The sequence below is a fragment of the Varanus komodoensis genome, unplaced genomic scaffold, assembly GCF_004798865.1.
Source record: "Varanus komodoensis strain SLA01 unplaced genomic scaffold, ASM479886v1 scaffold100, whole genome shotgun sequence".
In the NCBI taxonomy this organism is placed as follows: domain Eukaryota; kingdom Metazoa; phylum Chordata; class Lepidosauria; order Squamata; family Varanidae; genus Varanus; species Varanus komodoensis.
Genome location: NW_025335270.1, coordinates 1,195,465 through 1,216,313, shown reverse-complemented (window position 1 = coordinate 1,216,313; position 20,849 = coordinate 1,195,465). Strand labels below are relative to the sequence as shown.

At 41.1% G+C, this 20,849-nt stretch overlaps 1 protein-coding gene across 6 annotated transcripts in view; it reads right to left on the bottom strand.

Moving 5' to 3' along the window:
* ITSN2 (intersectin 2) overlaps positions 1-20,849 on the bottom strand; it is a 122,726-nt gene that overhangs the window by 95,300 nt on the left and 6,577 nt on the right. For 4 of the 6 annotated variants that reach the window (XM_044419237.1, XM_044419242.1, XM_044419238.1 and 1 more), the window contains 7 exons: positions 19,362-19,425; positions 14,087-14,179; positions 13,485-13,548; positions 9,285-9,448; positions 8,553-8,753; positions 7,007-7,103; positions 3,277-3,419 (listed from right to left, as the gene is read on the bottom strand). In XM_044419237.1, coding sequence (XP_044275172.1) covers positions 3,277-3,419; positions 7,007-7,103; positions 8,553-8,753; positions 9,285-9,448; positions 13,485-13,548; positions 14,087-14,179; positions 19,362-19,392 — 793 coding nt within the window. In that variant the 5' untranslated portion in view covers positions 19,393-19,425. Of the gene's footprint in view, positions 1-3,276; positions 3,420-7,006; positions 7,104-8,552; positions 8,754-9,284; positions 9,449-13,484; positions 13,549-14,086; positions 14,180-18,043; positions 18,098-18,448; positions 18,542-19,361; positions 19,426-20,849 lie in introns of those variants that run through there. The other 2 variants (XM_044419239.1, XM_044419240.1) reach the window with 2 other exon arrangements.

Below are 20,849 nucleotides of genomic sequence, written 5' to 3'. Positions count from 1 at the left end.
GGATGGCAGCTTGCAGGGCTGGGGGGTGGTGAGGCAGGCTCCTCAGTGGCCCTTTTTACAAACCTTTGCCTTTTGTTCTCTTTGTTTCTTTTGTAGTTGTACTCTATACAGGTAGTCCCTGTGCTATGGACGTTCTGTTCCTGAGAATGCCCTTTAGCTGGATTTGTATTAAGTCAGATCAAATGATTAAGCCAAATGTTTGTCTTAGTATATGTATATATTTTACCTTTCCATGCATATAAAACACTTTAAGATACATTTCAATATACGCTAAAACATCTTAAACACAATACAGCATTGTAATAATGATACCAATACAGTAATCATAAAATAACTACAGGTGCAGGCAGATTGCATAACTGTAACTATCAGTCTTTGATGGTCATCTGTGCAGCAGCACGTTCAGCAAGATTCCTCTTGCTAAACCTAGAAGTTTTGGTGGAAGCCTGCCCCTCTTCTCCATTATATAAATAGGAGAGCTCCTGCCATTTTCTTAGTTCAACTGGAGACCAACATTTACCCTTTTAATAGGTCCCTGAATGTCCTATCACTATGCAAATACTAGGAAAAGGGAGAGAAAAATTATCCACCGACACTGATGCAGGGGCGGTGGGTGGGTAGCGTGAATGCATAGGTGATCACTCAAAGAATGACAGGTACAGGTATGCAACCTTCCTTTTCTTCATCGTGGTCCCTGTGCATCCCATATATGGGTGACTAGCAAGCATACCATTAAAGGAGGTGGGAGGAGTCATTACAAAAGAATGGATGACAACACAGCCTGACCAAAGGAGCAGTTCTGTCTGGTTCTCACATCAAGCCAATAGTGTTGGATGAATGTGGGTTGTGTTGACCATATAACTGCTTTGCACAATGCATCTAATGGTGGTCCTGCGCGGAGGGCCACTGATGTTGATATCGCCCTGGTGGAATGTGCTCTAGGACTGTCTGGCAAGTCCAAGTTCACTAGCTGGTATGCTAATTTCCTATTTTAATGTTCAATCAGTTTTATTCTGGGTTTTATTATTGAGGTTGGATGCAACCTCAATAATTTTGTTTTATATTTTCATTTTTTTCTTCTTCTTGTAAGCTGTACCAAGACGCTTGTAGCGGACGGTCTAAAAAAGCTTTTAATAGAAATAAAATAATTTAATCGTCTCTACAATCCAATGCATGAGACTTTGGGGACCAATTGCATCACCTTTGGAGTGTTCCACATATTTTATGAACAGTCATTTTGTTTTGCAAACTGACTTGGTTCGGGACCAATGGAAAGCGAATGCATGACAAACATCAAGCATATGCAGCACACTTTCAACATCTGTAGATGGTGATGGGTAGAATGCCAGGAGCACTGTTTCTTGATTTATATGAAAGGAGGAAGAGACTTTAGAACAGGGGTCTTCAAACTTTTCCACCAGGGGGCCAGTTGAAAGCTGCCGGTGCTGGGTATGGGCCGGAAAGGTGGTGCTGGCAGTGCGTGTGGGCCAGCACGGAGGTGGTGCATGCAGGCGCGCACACTGAGGCTGGGGTGGGGCGCACAGTGAGGCAAGGTGAGGCGGGGCATGGGGGGGCAGGCACGCACCACAAGGCGGACGCACGAGGCAACGGCTTGCTCAATTGGAGAATGTTTTCTCCGAGTGAGCAAACCACTGCCTCCCGAGCACGGGGCAAGGTGGGTGTTGAAGGGCATGCCCGTGGGCACGGGCACACACGCAGCAGGTCCAAATGGGCATGGTGGGCCAGATCTGTCCCCCGGGCCATAGTCTGAGGACCCATGCTTTAGAAGAAAGGATGGATCTATGCAGCCACTCATGATGTATCGCCAAATGCATTGTGTAGTTCCCTTGAGATATTTGTGGCTTTTCTTAGAGATATCCATACAAAGTTTATGGTAGAGTGGGCATTTGTAAATATGGATTGTTTATAACCCAGGGTTTACCTGTAATGTCCCCCTGCTGCTCTCATTTTCCTTACCGCCCCCCTAGATCTTTCCACAACCCACTTTGGGTTGTACTGCTCTACATCAATGAAGAATTACGCTTAAGTAATGAATGTAGGACTGAAAATTAATTTCTATATTCATGAATATGTAAATTCATTTAACTATTATGTGTATAATGGGGTTTTATTTCCTAATCTAGGTCAGGCAACAATTACTTCATTTGAGGAAAATGAAGTATTCTACAACATGTAATAAAGGCATAAATCCATGACCATCCACCCCAGCAGCTCTTGTGTGCCTTCCATATCTGCTCTGTAGGGTTCCCCAACGCTTCACAGCAGATTTGACAGAAGACGAAGTAGGAGGAGAAACCCAGCAACTGCTATTCCACTGGCTGAGTCACACCACCTGGATTAAAGACAAAGCCTCTGCACTAGCTATCCCTTTCCTTCAGAAAAATAACCCTTTCAGAAGATATCACATAAGGACAGAAGGGAATTATTTTTGTCAATTAAACCATGAACTAAAGTTATGAGCTGCGGCAAACCAATATTTTCCTCACTTTGTCTTTAATGCTCTTGAGTATAAAATGTGACCAGGCATCTATAGGTGTTTGCATTACTATACATTTATTGCTGACTCTTCCCCTTTAGCTCACCTCTGACCCAATTCTTTACACGATTCTGCACCAATCACCTAGGAGATGTATGATCAGGTCCTCTTGAACTATAGACTGGTCAATGTCATTTTCTGACCTCTCTGTGCAAGTTTACTTGCTTTGTCTTCAAGTGACTATCAAAAAGTCAAGGCAGGACTCTGTTATGCTGTTGTGCCTCATTTGTGTTTGGTGTGCCCCCACCCCGATAAGCTGCTTAAGATTTAGATTCCTAATTGTAAAGACTTAGCTACTTGGTTCTAGTTCAAATTTTGCTTTTATAGTAACTGACCAATTCTTAACTTCACTTTGATAAAAATACTCATTTGGAAATTGGAATTGTTTTGGTTCCTTTGCCTAGTCTAGTGGTTCATTGTATTCATGAACTGGACTTCCACAGTCCAGCTATGGAATTCACTGCCCCAGGGAGGGGCCACCAATCTGGATGGTTTTAAAAGAGGGCTGGACTAATTCATGAAGGAGACTATCCATGGCTACAGTTTTTGCTGGCCACGTGCCATCTCTGTTATCAAAGGCTGCATGTCTGTGTACAGCACCTAATGAGTAAACTCCAAGTAAATCTTGCCCAATGGCTCAACTAGGATGATGAATGTATACAAGTTCTCTCTTAAGAACTATAATAAGAAGCACTAAAATAATTAAATCTAATACTAACCTGAAAGGTATCCACTCATCCCTTTGTCAAGGCTATTAAATTTCTGCCTGTATTTTAACCTGGAAGCCTGAGGAACTGCCCAATCTGAAGATCCAGTCTTAGGTGAATTCCCAGTTAGTGAGGTAGTAGAAGAAGAATTTGAACTGCAATAAGAAAAGAGAGTCATGTTTTTTTTAAAAATGGTCCAATATATAGTACATTATAGCAACATCATTCAAAATGGTCATTCTTTATTTTGATTTCTGTATGAATAAATTGATTGCACACTTCTTGGGGAAAAATTTGTGTGCTTCCAGCTGAGACTTTAGTGTGCAATCACCATGGGTCATTTACTTTCATTTTACAATGATGGTTCCAAATGATATTTTTATCCAATTGTAATCAGCCCATGTTTTCCCAATGTTTTATCTTCTATCTAGCTTCCAGATACATGGCTCCTGATTCTGCCAGTCACAAGGTACTCATCTGGTTCCAATGTGCAATGTCAATTCAGAGGTTGTTTAACCCACCAATTAGTTGATTTCCACCAGAGCATGTGAGCACCCCACTTCCGGCTTTCATAAACAGCCCAGGAAAGGCAAGTTGCTTATCTGTAACTGTCATCCTTTGAATAGTCATCTGGGTATTCACACATTTTCTGGAGCCTGTTGCCAGGAAGATTTAATAGCTGAGAGTGTTTAGGCAGGAATTCCTCCCCTTGCAACTGTATAAAATGGTTTCCGTCATTTTTCCTCGGTTCCAAAAAAAAACCACCTGGTGGCTTTGGGACTAAGGGAGAAATAACAGAGTAGGGGTTCCTACCCTGCCCACAGCAAGGTGGCACTGTTCCAGAATAGTACCATAAAGTGGCACTAGGAGGACAGCAGCACTGAGTCCACTTTAGCAGATTCGTATCAAATCTGCCATTAAACAGGGAAATATTTGGGGCAGAAGATGCTGACAGTACACAGACAGCTAAGTTGCTCACAACACCCAGAGCAGTAGGTGAGGCAGTTGTATGAATGCGCAAATGACTACTTAAAGAAAGATACTTACAGGTAAGCAACTTGCCTTTCATCTTTGTGGTCCCTGTGCATCACACATGTGGGCAACTAGTAAACTTACTCATACAGGGTTGATGGGTGGAGTTGTCATTTTAGAACCACTGAAAGAACTGCTCTCCTGAAAACACAGTCTGCTCTGGCCTGGACACCAAGGTGACAATGTTTGAACATGTTGACCATGTTGCCACTTTGCACAGGTCTGGTAACAGGATACCTGCCTGCTATGCTGTAAAAGGCACCACCCCTTGGGTCGAGTGTGCTTTAGGTGGTACTGGGAGCTGCAGTCCCACTAAGTCATAAGCCAGAATAATTGTTCAAGCAACCTAAGCTGATAGCCTGAGGTGAGAGAGGCTGACATTTTGCCTTGCATCCATAACAAACAAGAAGTTTGGGGAACTGACAGAAGAACTCAGCTGAGAAAGCAGCCCTCTTTGTCTGGTACAATATTCTAGCGGCTGGTTCCAGAGCTGCTTTGAGAACAGAGTTTAATTGTTCCTGGAGAGGAGTGTGTGTGCGCTCTAGGGATGGATCCTCCATGCCATCAGATGAAGGGTTTTGATGTCCAGATGTAGTAGCATCCCGATCGTACAGGATCAGGTCTGAAACCAGCAGGAGCTGGATGTAATTCTCCCTGGACAGGATGATGATCCAGGTGAACCATGGTCAGGAATAAGATGGAGATGTATCCTGAATTTCACCCTCTGATATGGATGCCAAGAAGGGATCTAGTCTTGGTAGTGGCCCTGGTGTTGACAGCTGTAGGGAGGCACCGAGGGGAGGCTCAATGTCAGATGGTACCAGGCATGGTTCCATGCGGTGCTGTTTAGGCTTTGGTACTGCAGAGTCTTTAGAATGCCCTTCCTTTGCTCACTTGGCAATTTTTTGGCCTTCTTGTGCTTCACCATATTGCCTAGAGTAGGAGACAGTGAAGAGGCCACCAAAAGTGTAGCTGAAAGTGCTGTAGCTGAGGGAGACGGCACCAATCTGCTTGAGCAGATTGAGGCAACTGTAGATGCCCTCCACAGTTTTTCCCTACATGCCCTCCCGACCCTTAAGATCTGCAGCAGAGGCCCTGCTCCAGGAACCCTCCTTGAAGGAGATTAGGAGACAGAACACCTGGAGGAGGGCTTTCTCTGTGCCAGCTATGGAATGTGCTCCCTAAAGAGGTCCACCTGGTGCTGACATATGCTTTTCGGCGCCAGGCCAAGGCCTTTTTATTCACCTAGTATTTTAATGTTTAAAAGATTTTAATTATGTTTTACTTCAGTTGTGGGTGATTAGTCTTATCATTGTTTGGGGTATTTATGATCTTTTATACTGTTGTATTTATTGAATTTGTTTGTAAGCTGCCCAGAGATGCATAGTGATTGGACTGGTTAGAAATATCCCAAATAAATAAATGGGCAGGAAGACTCAAAGTCGAGGCTTCAATGGCACAGGGGGACTTGTTAGGCTTCACATGGAGCTGATGAGTTCATTTTTCCACACCCACTTGGAGAACAACTGGCAGTGAGAACATTTATCGATGACATGCCATTCTCCCAGGCACACAAGCAATGAATGCCCATCAGTCAGGAGCAGTCTGGCAGTGCAATGGATGCTTTTTCAGAAAAGGGCCTTCAGAGCCATCAGGAAAACATGTAAGAAAAGCAAGAAATAGTAAATAATAATAAAAAGGAGATAGGTTGTGTGGACAAAGAGGATTTCTTTTTGTATGTTGCGTGTGTGCATACATGTGTGCGTGCGTGCGTGCGTGCGTGCGTGAAGGAGCAGAAAATTTTGTGAGGGTTAAGAAATAAAGGGATCAGAAAGATGTCAAGGGTAATTAGAAAAGGGTTGAGGACAAACACTTCAAAGAGAAAAGAATGTAGAGAAAGAACTTTCCAATGCACCAAAGGTGGTTGAAGAAGACCAGAGGGGATATGGTAGAAGTTCCCCACATGGGGGGGGGGTGCCCACCAAAATGCTCTCAGCTATTAAATCTTCCCAGCAAAAGGCTCCACACAGGTGCAGAGCCCATGTGTGTGTGGTGCACAGAGACCATAAAGAACACCCCTGTTCCTGGTTCATTTGATGTGGTGTGTGAACTATCATAATAATCCTTTGAAACAGCTTATAGCTGGGGGTAAGTGTCAAGACTGGCTTCTTCAACTAATACGGGCAATTCCTCTCTTCTGAGCCATCTGCAACAGAAAGAAACTGCTGGGACTGCTGGCTGAGGAACACTAGAGATCAAGAGCCAGTGTGGTATAGTGGTTAAGAGCATGGGACTGGGACTCAGACGATCTGGGTTCAAGTCCCCGCTCAGCCATGGAGCCAACTGGGTGACTCTGGGCCAGTCACAGACTCTCAGTCCAACCTACCTCACAGGGTTGTTGTTGTGGGGATAAGATGGGGGAGGAGAGATGATGTAAGCTGCCTTGAGCCCTTTGTAGGAAAAAGACAGGATATAAATTGAAAAACAAACAAATAAATAAAATAAATCATAAGATCTTTTTTCCATCTAAGCATGAATAGGATTGTGCCTGAAAGATGTGTGGGGCAAAGGGAAGAAGATCTGGCAGAACTAGGAGCCTTCTGTTTGGAAGCACCTCTGGCCTGGAAAGACCATTGAAAGATAGCTTTGTGTTGGAAACAGTATAATCCTACATTTGAAGCTTGAAAATCCCATGCCCAAAAATCCATACCTACTAGATCCCAAATCTATCAGGGATTGTGTCTTCTGGATATTGGCACCACCAAATCCTCCTACCATGGGACTATATGAATTAGAATGAGGCAAAGCTGAAATAAGAGAAAAAATGATACAAGTGAATGAGTTAGCAGTCCAACTAACAGGCAGCAACACCTTCACTGATACCGACATAGACAGCTATCCTCACCTGATGAAGACCTGATTACTACAACAGGCAAGTCATATAGCACAGTATCTGTGTGCCATACTTGGATGCATTTGAATTACTTGTCTTTTGGAAAAGATCTGTAGAATCTGTATCAAAAGAACTGGCTCTTAAACTATTCTCACTGCAACACCCTAATATATAACCTAACTCTTTTGAATTTTTTGTTTACCCAAGGAGTTTCCATTTCCCCAATACTCCCTTTCCCTCTTCTGATCAAATCTGATTTTTCTCTTCCTATATCCTATGTACTGTTCTGAAAAAAAATCAATCATGCACTCTGTATTTATGTGTTTTTTAATCAACACTTAATTGATCAATCTTTAAACAGTTTTTGTGTGCATATAATTCTGCTTCACTATCTTGGTAGGAGTGGACTTCACAGCTTGCTAGCAGAAACAATGGTTGACTCTCAACTCAGCCAGAAATTTTAGAAAACTACAAGTGATACCAACTTACGTAAAAACAATGACTAGCATGGTCTTTAACCTCCAACAAATTTATCTGACTTACGTAGCATGCCAACAATTTCCTTTTATGGGGCGGGGGGACCTCAGTGGCTATGATCAAAAGTGGGAGGAGTGACAGGAAATCCTCTGATCAACTCTTCCTGTCATTAGTCCGTACAAAAATGACCTCTTCCAAACTGCTCTCCCACTGTGGGGAGAAGAGGAGGGGCCCTATCTTCCCAAACATAAGTTGTGTGCATGGTTTTCAGCACAAGAAAAGGGGTTAAGCTGCACTCCATATTCAGTTTATTCTCCATTGCAGTCTCAAAGGCTGTTATTCATTTTAAAAAAGTATTGTAGGGGTGGAGGTAAAATCACATATAGATTTGCTTCACATTTCATGGCAACAATTCCTGAGTTGTTTAACGTAGGCATTATGGTGACATGCAATGTGTGCAAGTCACATGCTCGTTATTTCTATTCTCAATCAACACCCTCAGGAATGCCCTGTACCTACATTTTGTGACCCACAAATTCAGAAACTTGGGGTTCTTTATGGGTTCCAGTAACAAACCATGGGCAACAATAAACCTTGGGCTGATAATTGACAGTGGAAATGAATTGCACACAACTCATACGTTCCACTTTTCCTCCAGGAACTGCTATTGTGATATGTGAATCAGTCAGACTTTAAGTTTCAGTTATATGAGATCTGACTACATTGCCTGTGAGAAAAGACAAATGTGGAAAAAAGAAGAGCTTTCGTGTTTCGCTGTTTTCTCAAGAGGGGGTATCAGAGAGACCAAGATTTCTCACTCTAGATAGTTTCTGACTTGGACTGTCAGAAATGCAAATACTCTGACAATAGACCTGATTATACTTACTTGAAGAGTATGATGCAGGAAGTGGCTGCAAGAAGCCAGATGTTCCATTTGGCAATGACGATGTGCTGACAGAAGGCAGCAGGGGAGCAGAAATAACCAGGGGAGGGATGGAAGTTACAGAAGGAAAGGAGGACATGGGAGCTAAAGGTGTAATCGTAGGTACAGACGCTGGAATAGACAGATTTGGCATACTGCCCATACCTAGAAGAAGAATTGAACAGTTAACGCAGAGATAGGTCCAACCAAGCTGTGGTCCATACCCTAAGGAATTCCCTCCCCAGAGAAATATGGCTAGCATATCTTTAAAACAACATTAAAAACTCATCAGTTCTCCCTGCTTTTAATTGAAAGAATCTGTGCAATACTTTATCATAACCCCTTTATTTAAATTACGGTTATTTTTATGGCTTCAGACAGCTCTGCTATTCATGTGCAAATTATAGTACAGAATGTGCACAACGTGGGCTGATGGCTACATGAAGGAACTAGCTGCAGCGTGCCTTGAACCCCAGGTATTACTACAGTGTCACCAATACACAGAAGAATCAACTCAGTAACACTTCTTACTGTATTCAGAAGCTTTATGAGAAAAAATATCTGCACATATTTTGACAAATATAATGATTATACCATAGATTTGTACATCGCCATCTTCATCAATAATAATTTGGGGAAGGAACTATTTTTTATACATTATATACATGTATAAATGTATTAAATATTCATGATTACCAAAACGAGCAGACATCAGGGGTGAGAATATTGGCGCCTGCTTCATGACTGGAGGGAGAATTACAGGCAATGGTTGACCTTGTAGTTTTAACTTGATGAGTTTCATAGCTATGGAAAATTCCTGTTGATCCATTTTCCCATCCTTGTTCAGGTCAGAGAGAGCCCTTTAAAAACAACAGCATACATATACAAAGAGAACATATACTTGTGCGCGTCCTATTATTTAACAGTAGTGGACATTCCGCCTTGGGTAGTTCCTTTATTTTTCTATTTGGTGGAGTGCTCTTATCGGTTTTCTCGTGTACCAAGTACCACTTACGACCTCCACAGTGGACCCCTTTACAAACAGAACAGACCCCATGTGGCATCAGCCTCCAGCCACAGTTGCTTATGAAGCAGTAGGGTGGGAGGATGCTATATGGAAAGCTTCTGGTTCACGAATCACATAGCTAAATCTCGCCCATGTGCCACTGATTGCTATTCATGGCTATTCGACCACAGAATCTATACATTCAGTTTACTAATTCTTTAGAGAAAAAAATATCCAAATTCCAAAGATATTTTAAGGATCTTGCTTTGAAGGAAAAAAAGATTTTTTTTTCCAAACACAGTTATTTTGGTCACATACAGTCCAGAGAGGGTGCTGATTTACTAACTGTGAGATTTTAGATACATACAGATCCATCTGGTGATTCTTTTAGCTACACACTTAAAGTGGACAGACCCTTTGTACACAGGGTATGACACAGATTGCTCTGTTGTTTCCACACCTGACATTCACCCGCTGGGGCTTTACATTTACACAGGGGCTAGATACACACAAATTGTCCACACAAAGTGCACTTCTGGATTTTGCGCTGTCTGGGTCATGCTGGTAAGTATACATTTGTGGGACTCTATACAGATGAAAATCTTTTTGCAAACAAGACCTCAAATGCACAAACATCAGTCAGAGATGAAGGAGAAGGTGGGCTAGCATTTTGGAAACTTATGCAAGGTTGGGGAGTATTTCTTTTCTTTTGGATATTAATATGCTTAATATTCTGACGAAACAACCTACTAAGCAACTGATAATAAAATATAATAAAATACAAAATGGAAAAAAAATATAAAGATAATCCTAGCATTCTAAATTCTAAACTCAAAGGCAGTAAATTCAAAATCTTGTGTAAAGACAGCACAGATATGTTGGTAATAAAGTTAATGTAGCTGCCCAAGCTCCCAGAACTCATATAGATATTAAAGAGATACAGGGGTGACACTGGAAGGTGAAAGCAAAAGTCTTCAGGTCCTATGAAGCCACAATTTCCCATAGGGTTCTGGTAATTTTTCTGAGTACTTTGAAAAATTATCTAAATTCTTCCAACGCTTTTTAAGAGCCTCATGTTAGCTCCAGAAACTTTCTTAAAAAGAGAAAATAGTGGGTGGCAGGGTGCCATTTTAAACTGTGCTCCCTTGTTGGTACTATGTGTATACGTGTGTGAGTGCATGCATATGTGTGCACATGAGAAAGAAAATGTGTGAGCAAGAACTTACTTCTTTTGGGGGATGGAAAAGAAGAGTGAGGCGCTGCCAGAATACAGAAATCCAAGTGGTGCCTCAGCCCCTCCTCCTTGTGAGCAGGAATAAAGCATTTAGATGATTGGGGAAGGGAAATGAAGAAGCAATCCTCACCTCTGTGTTCCTTTCACCTTCTACTAAAGGAGGGCTTTCTCAGCAGTGGCGCCCTGCCTATGGAATGCGCTTCCCAGAAAGGTCCGCCTGGCGCCGTCATTATTTGTTTTTTGGTGCCAGGCTAAGACCTTTTTATTTCAACAATATTTTAATAACTTTTAATATTAGCTATATAGGTTTTAATCTGCAGCCAGGGTGGATCTGGATTTTTTATTTGTATTATGTTTTATTCTGTTCTTCTTATTTATGTAAGCCGTCCTGAGGCTCTGCGAAAGGACGGCATACAAATATTCTAAATAAATAAATAAATACTAGATGCTCTTAATCTCCTGATCTGAGAGGGCTTATGGGCAGCCACTTTGGCTAGCTCCACAAATCAAGCATTTTAATGAGTACTAGGAAGAAATAACTATGCTGGGAGTTCTACAGAGCAGATTAAAAGTGTACAGTGGTACCTTGGCTCACAAACTTAATCTGTTCCAGGACTCTGGTCGTGACCCAAATTGGTCATGAGCCAAGTTAAATTTCTCCATAAGGTTCAATGTAAATAAGGTTAATCCGTTCTGTAACCATTTTTTAAATCAGAAAAATGTGAAGCAAAGTGACAACAAAGATCGTGGCCATCTCCCCCACCACCACCCGAAACACAAGCGCTGCCATCTCCCCCCTGCCCCCAGCATGACCAAGATCGCGCCATCATCCCTGCAGGCTCCCATCATCCCGGCACGCTGGGGGGGTGGGGGGAAGAGAAAGGTGTGCTCGCGGGCGCACTGGGGGAGGGAGAGATGGGCACAAACGGTGCGCTGGGAAGGCAGCAGCACACCTCCGATCACGAATGGAACTGCGATCGATCGCGGCCATCTCCCCACCCCTCGAGTGGGGAGATGGCCACGATCCCAGTTGCTTTCGTGCAGGGAAGGCATGCTGCTGCAGGAAAGACAGGAGCAGCAAAGCAGAGCCACGGGGGAGATGGTCAAGATTCTACCTGTCTTTCCTGCAGCAGCATGCCTCTGATCACGCATGCCTTCCCTGCACGAAAGCAACTGGGATCGTGGCCATCTTCCCACTCGGTGTGGGGAGGGGAGATGGCTGCGATCTTGGTCACCACCCAAAGCAGTGTTCGTGATCCAAGTCAAAATTTTTCAGAAATTTTTGTCTGTGACCCAATTTGTTTGTGAACCAAGGCGTTTGTGAGCCGAGGTACCACTATATTTTCCCTATGACTTCAAAATTTCCAGAGATTTTACCACTGTTGTCTTTCTGTAAATGTCTTCATAGAAATAATTTGAAAATAGTAAAGGCTAGGCAGCAATATAGTAGTGACAGATTTTATTTTCTTGGGATCCAAGTTCACTGCAGATGGTGACTGCAGCCAAAAAATTAAAAGACGCTGGGTGGACTCTGGGGGATGGTGGAGGACAGGACAGGCTCGTGTGCTGCGGTCCGTGGGGTTACAGGGGGTTGGGCACAACATTGTGACTGAACACACACACACACACACACACACACACACACACACACACACAGAGGCAGCAATATATGAACAGCTTTCCTTAAAAATGTTATTCATCATTCTAAATCTAATAAGTAAGTATAAAGTGCACAATATAGCTGGAATACAATATGTGAAGTAAAGGGGTTTCATGTAGTCACCTACATAGAATGTCTGTTTAGGAGGGCAACAGGTGAACTTTTCTACAGGACATTTTTGGGAACAGATATAACTCTTGAATCTCTCTTACAACTGTTATAAGAGCACCCACACGTGTGGGAGTGTGAGGAAGTTTTGGGGATGTGTCTGGGAAGAAACATTATGCCAGTGTTTGAGTAAAAGCAACAGAGGTTTATAAGGAAAGCTAGGAAGAAGGGAAAGGGCAATGTGCTACCAACGCAGCAAAGAACATCTCAATGATTTCTGTGTAGGTATGGCCTGGTCTAAGTGTCTCCTTTTGTGCAGGCAAGGTGGAGTCATTTGCAATTGCATAGTTAACGTTAGGAAGAAAAGACACGGTGTAAAACAGCTTGCTCTTAGATGTGGAACACAAAAACTACTGATCAGCTTCTTCATTGTGGCAGCTTTCTGCATTTCCTTATTTGCATCCTGTTTTTCAAGGATACATTTCTCAAACTATTCTCCTTTCTTTTTCCTGTGTTCACTAACACTGCATTTTGATACAGGATAGGTTCTTCAGCTGCTCTCATTCACTTGGTTCCCCAAAACAATGGATAATTCCATTTAACTCTAATATCTATGTCCTGTGCTAGAAATTTTAACGTAGATATAAATACAATGACTTTTTCTTACAGATCACACCAATCAACATATTTCTCTGACCAGAAAAAAAGAGAATAGTGAAGAACCACAGTGCTCCAATAAAGGAAAAAAAATCAGATTGTATATACAATATTATCTGAGGGTAAGCCACAGTGGAACTTAATTCTGATTCAACATACATGCAATTGCATTGTTGGTATCACAAAATAAAATATAAACATGATAATATCAAGTATCATATATCTATTTACCATATTTCAGCCAAGACTGGAGAGGGCAAACCTGATTGTAAAAAAAAGTTACGAGCTTGATCTCCTGTACAGAAAAAAAGAAGGTGGGGGGGAAAGCAGAGAGAGACATCATAATATAAATCTACTGTATCAATTTTCCAGATTTAGAAAGTCTGAACATCCCTACTCCCACTTAAATTCCCGCCCAATCTTTTAATTATCACTAAAACACTTTTCAGCCTATCATTTAATAGAGATTGTTAAAGAAATTATAGAATAACACTTAAATAAAAGTTGCTTTAGTAAAATTTTTATTTTAATTATTCAAATAGAATGCTCAGGAGAACTCTTCCCCTCCCACATGCCTATGCCATGCCCACTAGTCTCAATCAAACATTATAGGATATACACATACAACATATTATACCCCAGAGTCTTCTGTATATCCATATGTGGCTTAAGGCAGAAGCATAAAAACTGGGTAGTGGCAAGTACTACTGGTCTGGTAGTTCCCCGTTTGTCGGAAGGAATTTTATATCAAATTTCAACAAAAAGACAAATATGTGAACCGAATATTCAAATTATAATGAAGAACACAGGACACTGAAGAAGCACCCACCCACCTGTAACATATCCCCCAACTGGTTTGAGGCTGTCAAACTGCTTGTCATACTTTGTTCGTTCTTCAATAGTGATAGCCCACATATTTGGGCCTCCTGGAAGACAAAAGGAAATGTCTTTTTAAAACCATTTCCATACAGGTATGTTTGATTGGAGTAGGGTGGGGCAGGGGAAAAGAAAAGAACTATCTTTGTTTCTTAGATGATAATATTAAACCAAGTGCTTTTATGACATACCTTATCCTTCTCAATTTGGCAGGAATGCTTCTATGATACATAATATTTTGCTTCCTAATTGTACAATTATGAGTTATTCCTTCACACATTTTTTATCTTTAAAAGAATTTTACAAGCTTTGCTTCCTGTCATTTTAAAACTTTTTGCAGTTAAACGATTGGGTCTCTTTTTTTGCTCAGAATCCTCCCAGAAAAAAAGTCCTCCACATTTTCATAAAGCAGCTATTTTTGTCTCTCCATTCCCATCCCATTATCATTATTATTATTGACTATGGAAGCCAGGTCCCAACATAGGCATCACAAATCAAATGTCTAGCAAGACTGCATACACTGGATACCCTAAACTTTATGACAAAGACAAAACATGAAATGTCCACATAACTTGTGGTTCTATGATCCAGGTCACACTGGTATTACATACAGATTAAATCCTTTTTATTACAGGTTGCTCTCTGTTTCTCTGTTTCAAATCCCATTGCCTAATAAGAATATAATTGTCTCTATTTCAAACTCAGAACAATTTCTAAGTATATACTATATGTTTATTCTTTAATATTTATCTTAATTTTAAGATAAATGTTTAAACACTGTGTACTGCTAAACATAATAGGAACTTGAAGTGTTGTAGAAGGTGTTTGAATATTGCATTTAGCTTCTTGTCCAGTCTCCCAGATAGCTAACAGCTCTTTTACACATTTTTATGCCAGTGATCTCAAATATATGGCTGCAAATTGACAAATGAGATTAAAATTTATATGATTATATTTTAGTCTATAAATGTGATTTGCATAATGGGCAAATACAGTATTTCTAAAACAAATTCCATGCCTCCTTTGGTGTCACTAGTATAAAACACATGTCACAAGAGGTATCATCTTAGGAGAGCGTACCGCACGGATGTGAGAGAAGGGAAATACTGTTTAATAGCTGCCTTCCTTTTTAAGATGGTGCTTGATAGCTGCAATTTCTATGAATCTATAACCCATAAACATCCCTTTTAAAAAAAGAACTGCTGCTGCCTGTTTAAGCATGGATGGGTTTTAATCAATTAGGGGCACAAACTCAAAGGCTGAAAATCTCCACTCCTCCCATTCTGCATTTTGCTGGACAGCCAGTTTTGACTATCTATCTGGGACACTTCAGAATAGAAGGAAAGGAGGCTGCTGAAGTTAAAAGAAATGCTGTATCCTGGCCTATGCAGTCTGTCCCCACTCTGCAGACCAGAATGCCCCTTTTACCCTCCCCCAAGATAGAGTTCACTACCTCAAGAAGCAACCAGTGCAATTCTTTCTGCTTAAGCTACATAGGACATTGAAATACAGTCTGAGACCCACCGCCAAGGTCAGAGATCTGTGTAGGGGTAGTAGGAACATTCTCTAAAATATTTTCTTTGATTAATCTAACGAAAGACTGGAGAAGGGCTAATGTTGTACCCCTCCTCAAGAAAGGGAAAAGAAGAAGAACCTGGAACTACAGACTAGTCAGCTGGACATCAATTCCTGAGAAATTTCTGGAGCAGATTATCACGCCATCGGTCTGCAAACACCTTGAAAACAATGCAGCGATTAATAGGAAGGAGCCAACATGGATTCCTCAAGATCAAAACCTGCCAGACTAATCTGATTTCATTTTTTATTAAGTAACCTCTCTGGTGGACTGTGTGAATGCTGTGAACACAGCATATCTTAACTTCAGCAAAACTTTTGACAAAGTGTCCCATGATCTCCTGAGTAGCTAAAAGTAGCTAGACTATCAGGAGGATTCATAGTTGCTTACAAAATTGGACTCAAAGAGTCCTCATCAACAGCACATTCTCAAAGTGGAGTGCAGTAACAAATGGGATATGACAGGGTTCAGACTGGGGCCAGCGCGCTTCAACATTTTTATTAATGTTTTCGATAGGGAAAAGCATAATCTATGATCAAATCTGCAGATTTCACAAAACTGGGTGGGATAGCAAATAACCTGAAAGACAGAAAGAAGGTTCAAGGTGAACTTGATAGGTTGGCAAGCTGGGCTGAAAACAACAGAATGAAATTCAGTGGGAACAAATGCCAAGTTCTGAACCTAGGAAAAACAAACCAAAGGCATCATTACAAGAAGGGGAACACCTGGCTCAACAATACTACAAGTGAGAAGAATCTTGGAATTGTAGATTCCAAGCTGAATATGAGTCAACAATGTGATGTGGCTGCAAAAGGGGAAAATGCCATTTTAGGCTGCATTAATAGAAGGATCACATGAAGTACTAGTTCAGCACTGGTTAGGCCTCATCTAGAGTACTGTGCTCAGTTCTGGACACCAAAGTTGAAGAAAGAGGCAAACAAGCTGGAAAGGGTTCAAGGGAGGGTAGCAAGGATGATCCAAGGGTAGCAAGGATGATCCAAGAACTGGAAACCAAGCCCTTTGAGGAAAGATTTAAAGAATTGGGCATGTTTAGCCTTAAGAAGAGGGTAGATACAATAGCACTCTTCAAGAACTTGAAACACAGAGGAAGGCCAGAATCTCTTCTTGATCTTCCCAGAGTGTTGGACACAGAACAAAACACTTAAGTTACAGAAAGCCAGGTTCCAGCTGAACATCAGGGAAAAGTTCCTGATTGTTAGAGCAGTATCACAATGGAACCAATGACCTAAGAAGGTTATGAGCTCTCCCACACTACAGGTATTCAAGATGAAAGTTCTACCTGAGAGCACTGGTTTAACTTGGAGTCCAGAACTGAGCAGGGGGTTGGACCTGATGGCTTTCTGGCCCTTCCAGCTCTACTATTCTATTACTCTGTGATTCTTATTAATTAATTAACACTACATCACTACTTGAAAGTGATTAATCTCCAATTTTGCATCACTATGAGTTGCAGGGTTGGCCACTTCTGTTATACTATAAAATACAAAGACCCTGGCCCTTCTTTCCTCAGAATACATTCTAACAGAACGTTAAAGGATAAACTTTAATGAAGTTTTGCATATGGAGGATGGGAGTATATATACCATATTTTCAAGGAGAATGTAGAAAAAATAGCATTTCATACTGAGATATATCTTTTTTACAATACTCAAGGGTTACGGGTTTACACTTTTCTTTGAATGTATCCCCACCTCATCTCTTTCTCTCTCTCTTTCTTGATCTAATATATTGAGTTTATTTAGCTATCATTGCTAGATCCCACATTTTATTGTACTATATTTTATCTTAATTATAAAGGAGCTTTTGAGATCTCCAGTTCTTTGCATACCTTATTTTGGTAGCAGTACATGCTAATTCTTTTGTGTGTTTAACTACAGGCTCCAAAAAACACCTTGTACTCTTGAACTACTGATCTTTCAGACCCTAAAACTTAAAATAAAAGTTACTGTGTCCACAGGAATTTCCTAACAAGAGTCTTATGGCCACAGACCTTATCAAGGAAATACTTGTTAACCCAAGAAGCTTCACTTCAGAAGAACCACTTCAAACACAGAGTAATTGCTCAGTAAAAGAAAAGGACTGTGCTTGATATTGTTTGGATGCTATGTGTATATCCCCATTCAGGCAGCTCCTATAAATATTAGCTGCTCAATTGGTTGTATTCAAGGAAAACTGAATGTGCAAGCAACAGCTAAAATGATACAGAATACCTTCTTTTTCTTACACCAAAGCTAACAGAATAAAGTTGGATACCTTTTCCAGTCATGGTCTTTGTGCCTTTAACAATTAACATTCCAAAATACACAGATTTACCTACCATTTGGTCTCCAAGCCCAGAAATGTTTTCCACTGGATTTCTAATAAGCAGTTGCTAACGATACAGGAGCCATGACAGAAAGAAGCAGGCAAGTCAGTTTAAGAAGTCACAATGTCTAAAATGCCTCACAACAACTTATGGCTTATTCTAATATCAAAGTACCCATGAGAGGGTCATGGCAAAGGGGCAGTGCACATGCTTTCCATATATAAGGTCCTCCCAGTTCCAATTCCTAGCATCTTCAGATAAAAGCATTTGAAGCGTTCTGGGAAAGGGGCAGAGCAGCCAGTACCAGGCTAGATGGATCATGGGTTCATCAGGATTCATAGACAATAACGTTTAAACCCTAGTTAGAAACTTTCACAAATACCAGAAGTAAGGTATTAGAGATAATGGCATGTTAACCTCCTAGTAGTGCAATCCAGCAAGGTTATCAGTAACCTCCAAACTCAGAGGATTATAGGCATTCTTTGGAGGGCAAAAGGACTTCCCCCAACCCTGCAAAACATGAGAAGAGTGACTCATATAGACCACATTTTTAAGAAGAATGCCAAGAAAAATAGTTTCATACTGAAATATTTCTTTTATAATATTTAGTAAAAGGTTTGCACTTTTATTTAAATATATCTCCACCCCCTCCCTCCGTCTCTCTGTTCTAATATATTTAGCTATCACTGCTAGAGCCCACATTTTATCATACTAATCTTACTTAAGGGGAGTTTTGAGATCTCCAGTTCTTTGCATAGAATATTCCAGCAGCAGAAGATGAGAATTATTTGTGCTCTTGAACTACTGACTCAAAAAAACCCAAAACAATTCCACCCTGTATTCTTGAACTACTGACCCTTGAGACCCTAAAACTTAAAATAAAATTTATTGTGTCCACAGGAATTCCTTAACACAGTTTTATGACCACAGACCCTTATAAATAAGCAAGCAAAGTCAAGTTGCTAAATGACTCACCGCAGGGAGGGTGAGTCCCTAAGTTCTGTTTTGGCACTTTGGAGTGCCTTTCTACCACTCTGCTGAAGGGTTCTCTAGTTTGAGTTTGTTAAACTCTACAGCAAGCCATGACTAGTTGGAGCGGTTTATAAGCAGAAAGAGTGCTGTGATTAGACAACACAGTAAACTATTATGGCTTAGAAACAACCACGGCTTAACATGTTGCGCAAACCCAGTCATTTACCAATTGAATTATGTAAGCAAATTTAGATGTTCTTCTAGTTGCTCCAAATTCTGAGGCATGTCAGTATTTGAACAGCTACTATGACAGAAAAAGTTCCTTCTCTTAAGAGAGTAATCTAAGCAAGCTACTTACCATTTACGGCTGTAGGAATCTGAGCCATCATGGTCCTGAACGCTCTTTGCTAGCTCTTGGCCATCTGCAACCCAACAACAGCATACCATTAATAATGCAACAAGGTCAATACACAGCTCAGCTCCTGTAAAGCAAAATCAGTCTGTTGATCCGGCAGGTCTGACAACAAATGACACAGAGATTCAAGACCTCTGCTAAAGATACTGCTTTAACTTTTGGGCAGTGGAGGAAGGATTTTTTTCTAGGTATGTGGGCCAGTCTTGAAAAAGCACTCTTTTCTTATAGGAAAGTGGTACCAATGGTGGGGCAAGTCATGTTTGAACAACAAAACATGAACAAATACATGAGCAGAACATAGAGCAAGAATAAATATTACATACTACATGTTTTCTTTCCAAGGAACACAATAGTGGCTGAAAAGGAACTGAAGGAGGGAGCTTTCCCCAGGCTTCCTGGCAACAGGAAGAGGGGCTCCTGCCCAAAATGAATGCTTAGCTATGAAGCTTCCCAACAGTAGACTCTGTGTAGGTGCAAAGCCCATATATGTGATGCACAGAGACCATGACAAAGAATTCTTTTTGGGTAGATAGCAGGAAAATGGAATCATATACAGAAAAAGAAAAACATAGAATACTAAGTGTCATCAACTATCCTTGGATTGATAACACCTAATTATTGTTTTTCAATTTCAATACATAAGTAGAATAGGAACTCCACTTCCACACTTGTAGCAGAGAGGGCAGTCATCTTCTCCCTGGTGATAAATGTTGGAATAAGTTCATCAGGAACACAGTAGCACATTTCATTCCTCCTCATTGTGATTCTAACTGGTGTATCCTTGTGACTGCAGTTTAGAGGCAAAGAAACACAAAATGGAAAGAAGAGGCTGAGTCCTAGACGTGACACAAGAATAGGAATAACAATCCAAGACCAGTGTGGAAACAGCAAGATTGTTTTTGAAATCAACTTGAAATGCTACTTCTCTGTAAATTACTGAATCTTGGAGCATTGGAACCAGAAGGAGATGAGTGAACTCCTCCATGAACTCTTTGGTTCCCTTATGGCTGCACCCTCTTCCCCAGCATCCCCAGCTTTTCCACAGCTTTCAAAAATCTGATGGTTTCTTGGCTTTTGTGCAGTTGCTCTCCCACCCCTCACTGACATTCCAGAAGGTTGAAGTTCCTCTCCTAAGGCTTAGTTACTGGCAGTAAGTGCTTTGAATTAGATTATACTACTATTTTAACCATACCCCTTTTGCCATGGTCCTGCCCATCACTGGTATGCAGCCCCTGAGAGCACCTCTGAAATGGAATTTGGCTCTTGGACTACAATATCCCACTTCAACTTTCTACAAAAGAGCGGCCAGCCTTGTTTCAGTGTTTACAGTCCCTTCAGTGTGGAGGAAAGAGGCATTGTACTGTTTAGTCCTGAGGTGGCACTGGACTTACTTGCACATGAGTTGAGTCAGGAGTTTCTTGTTGCTGTGCT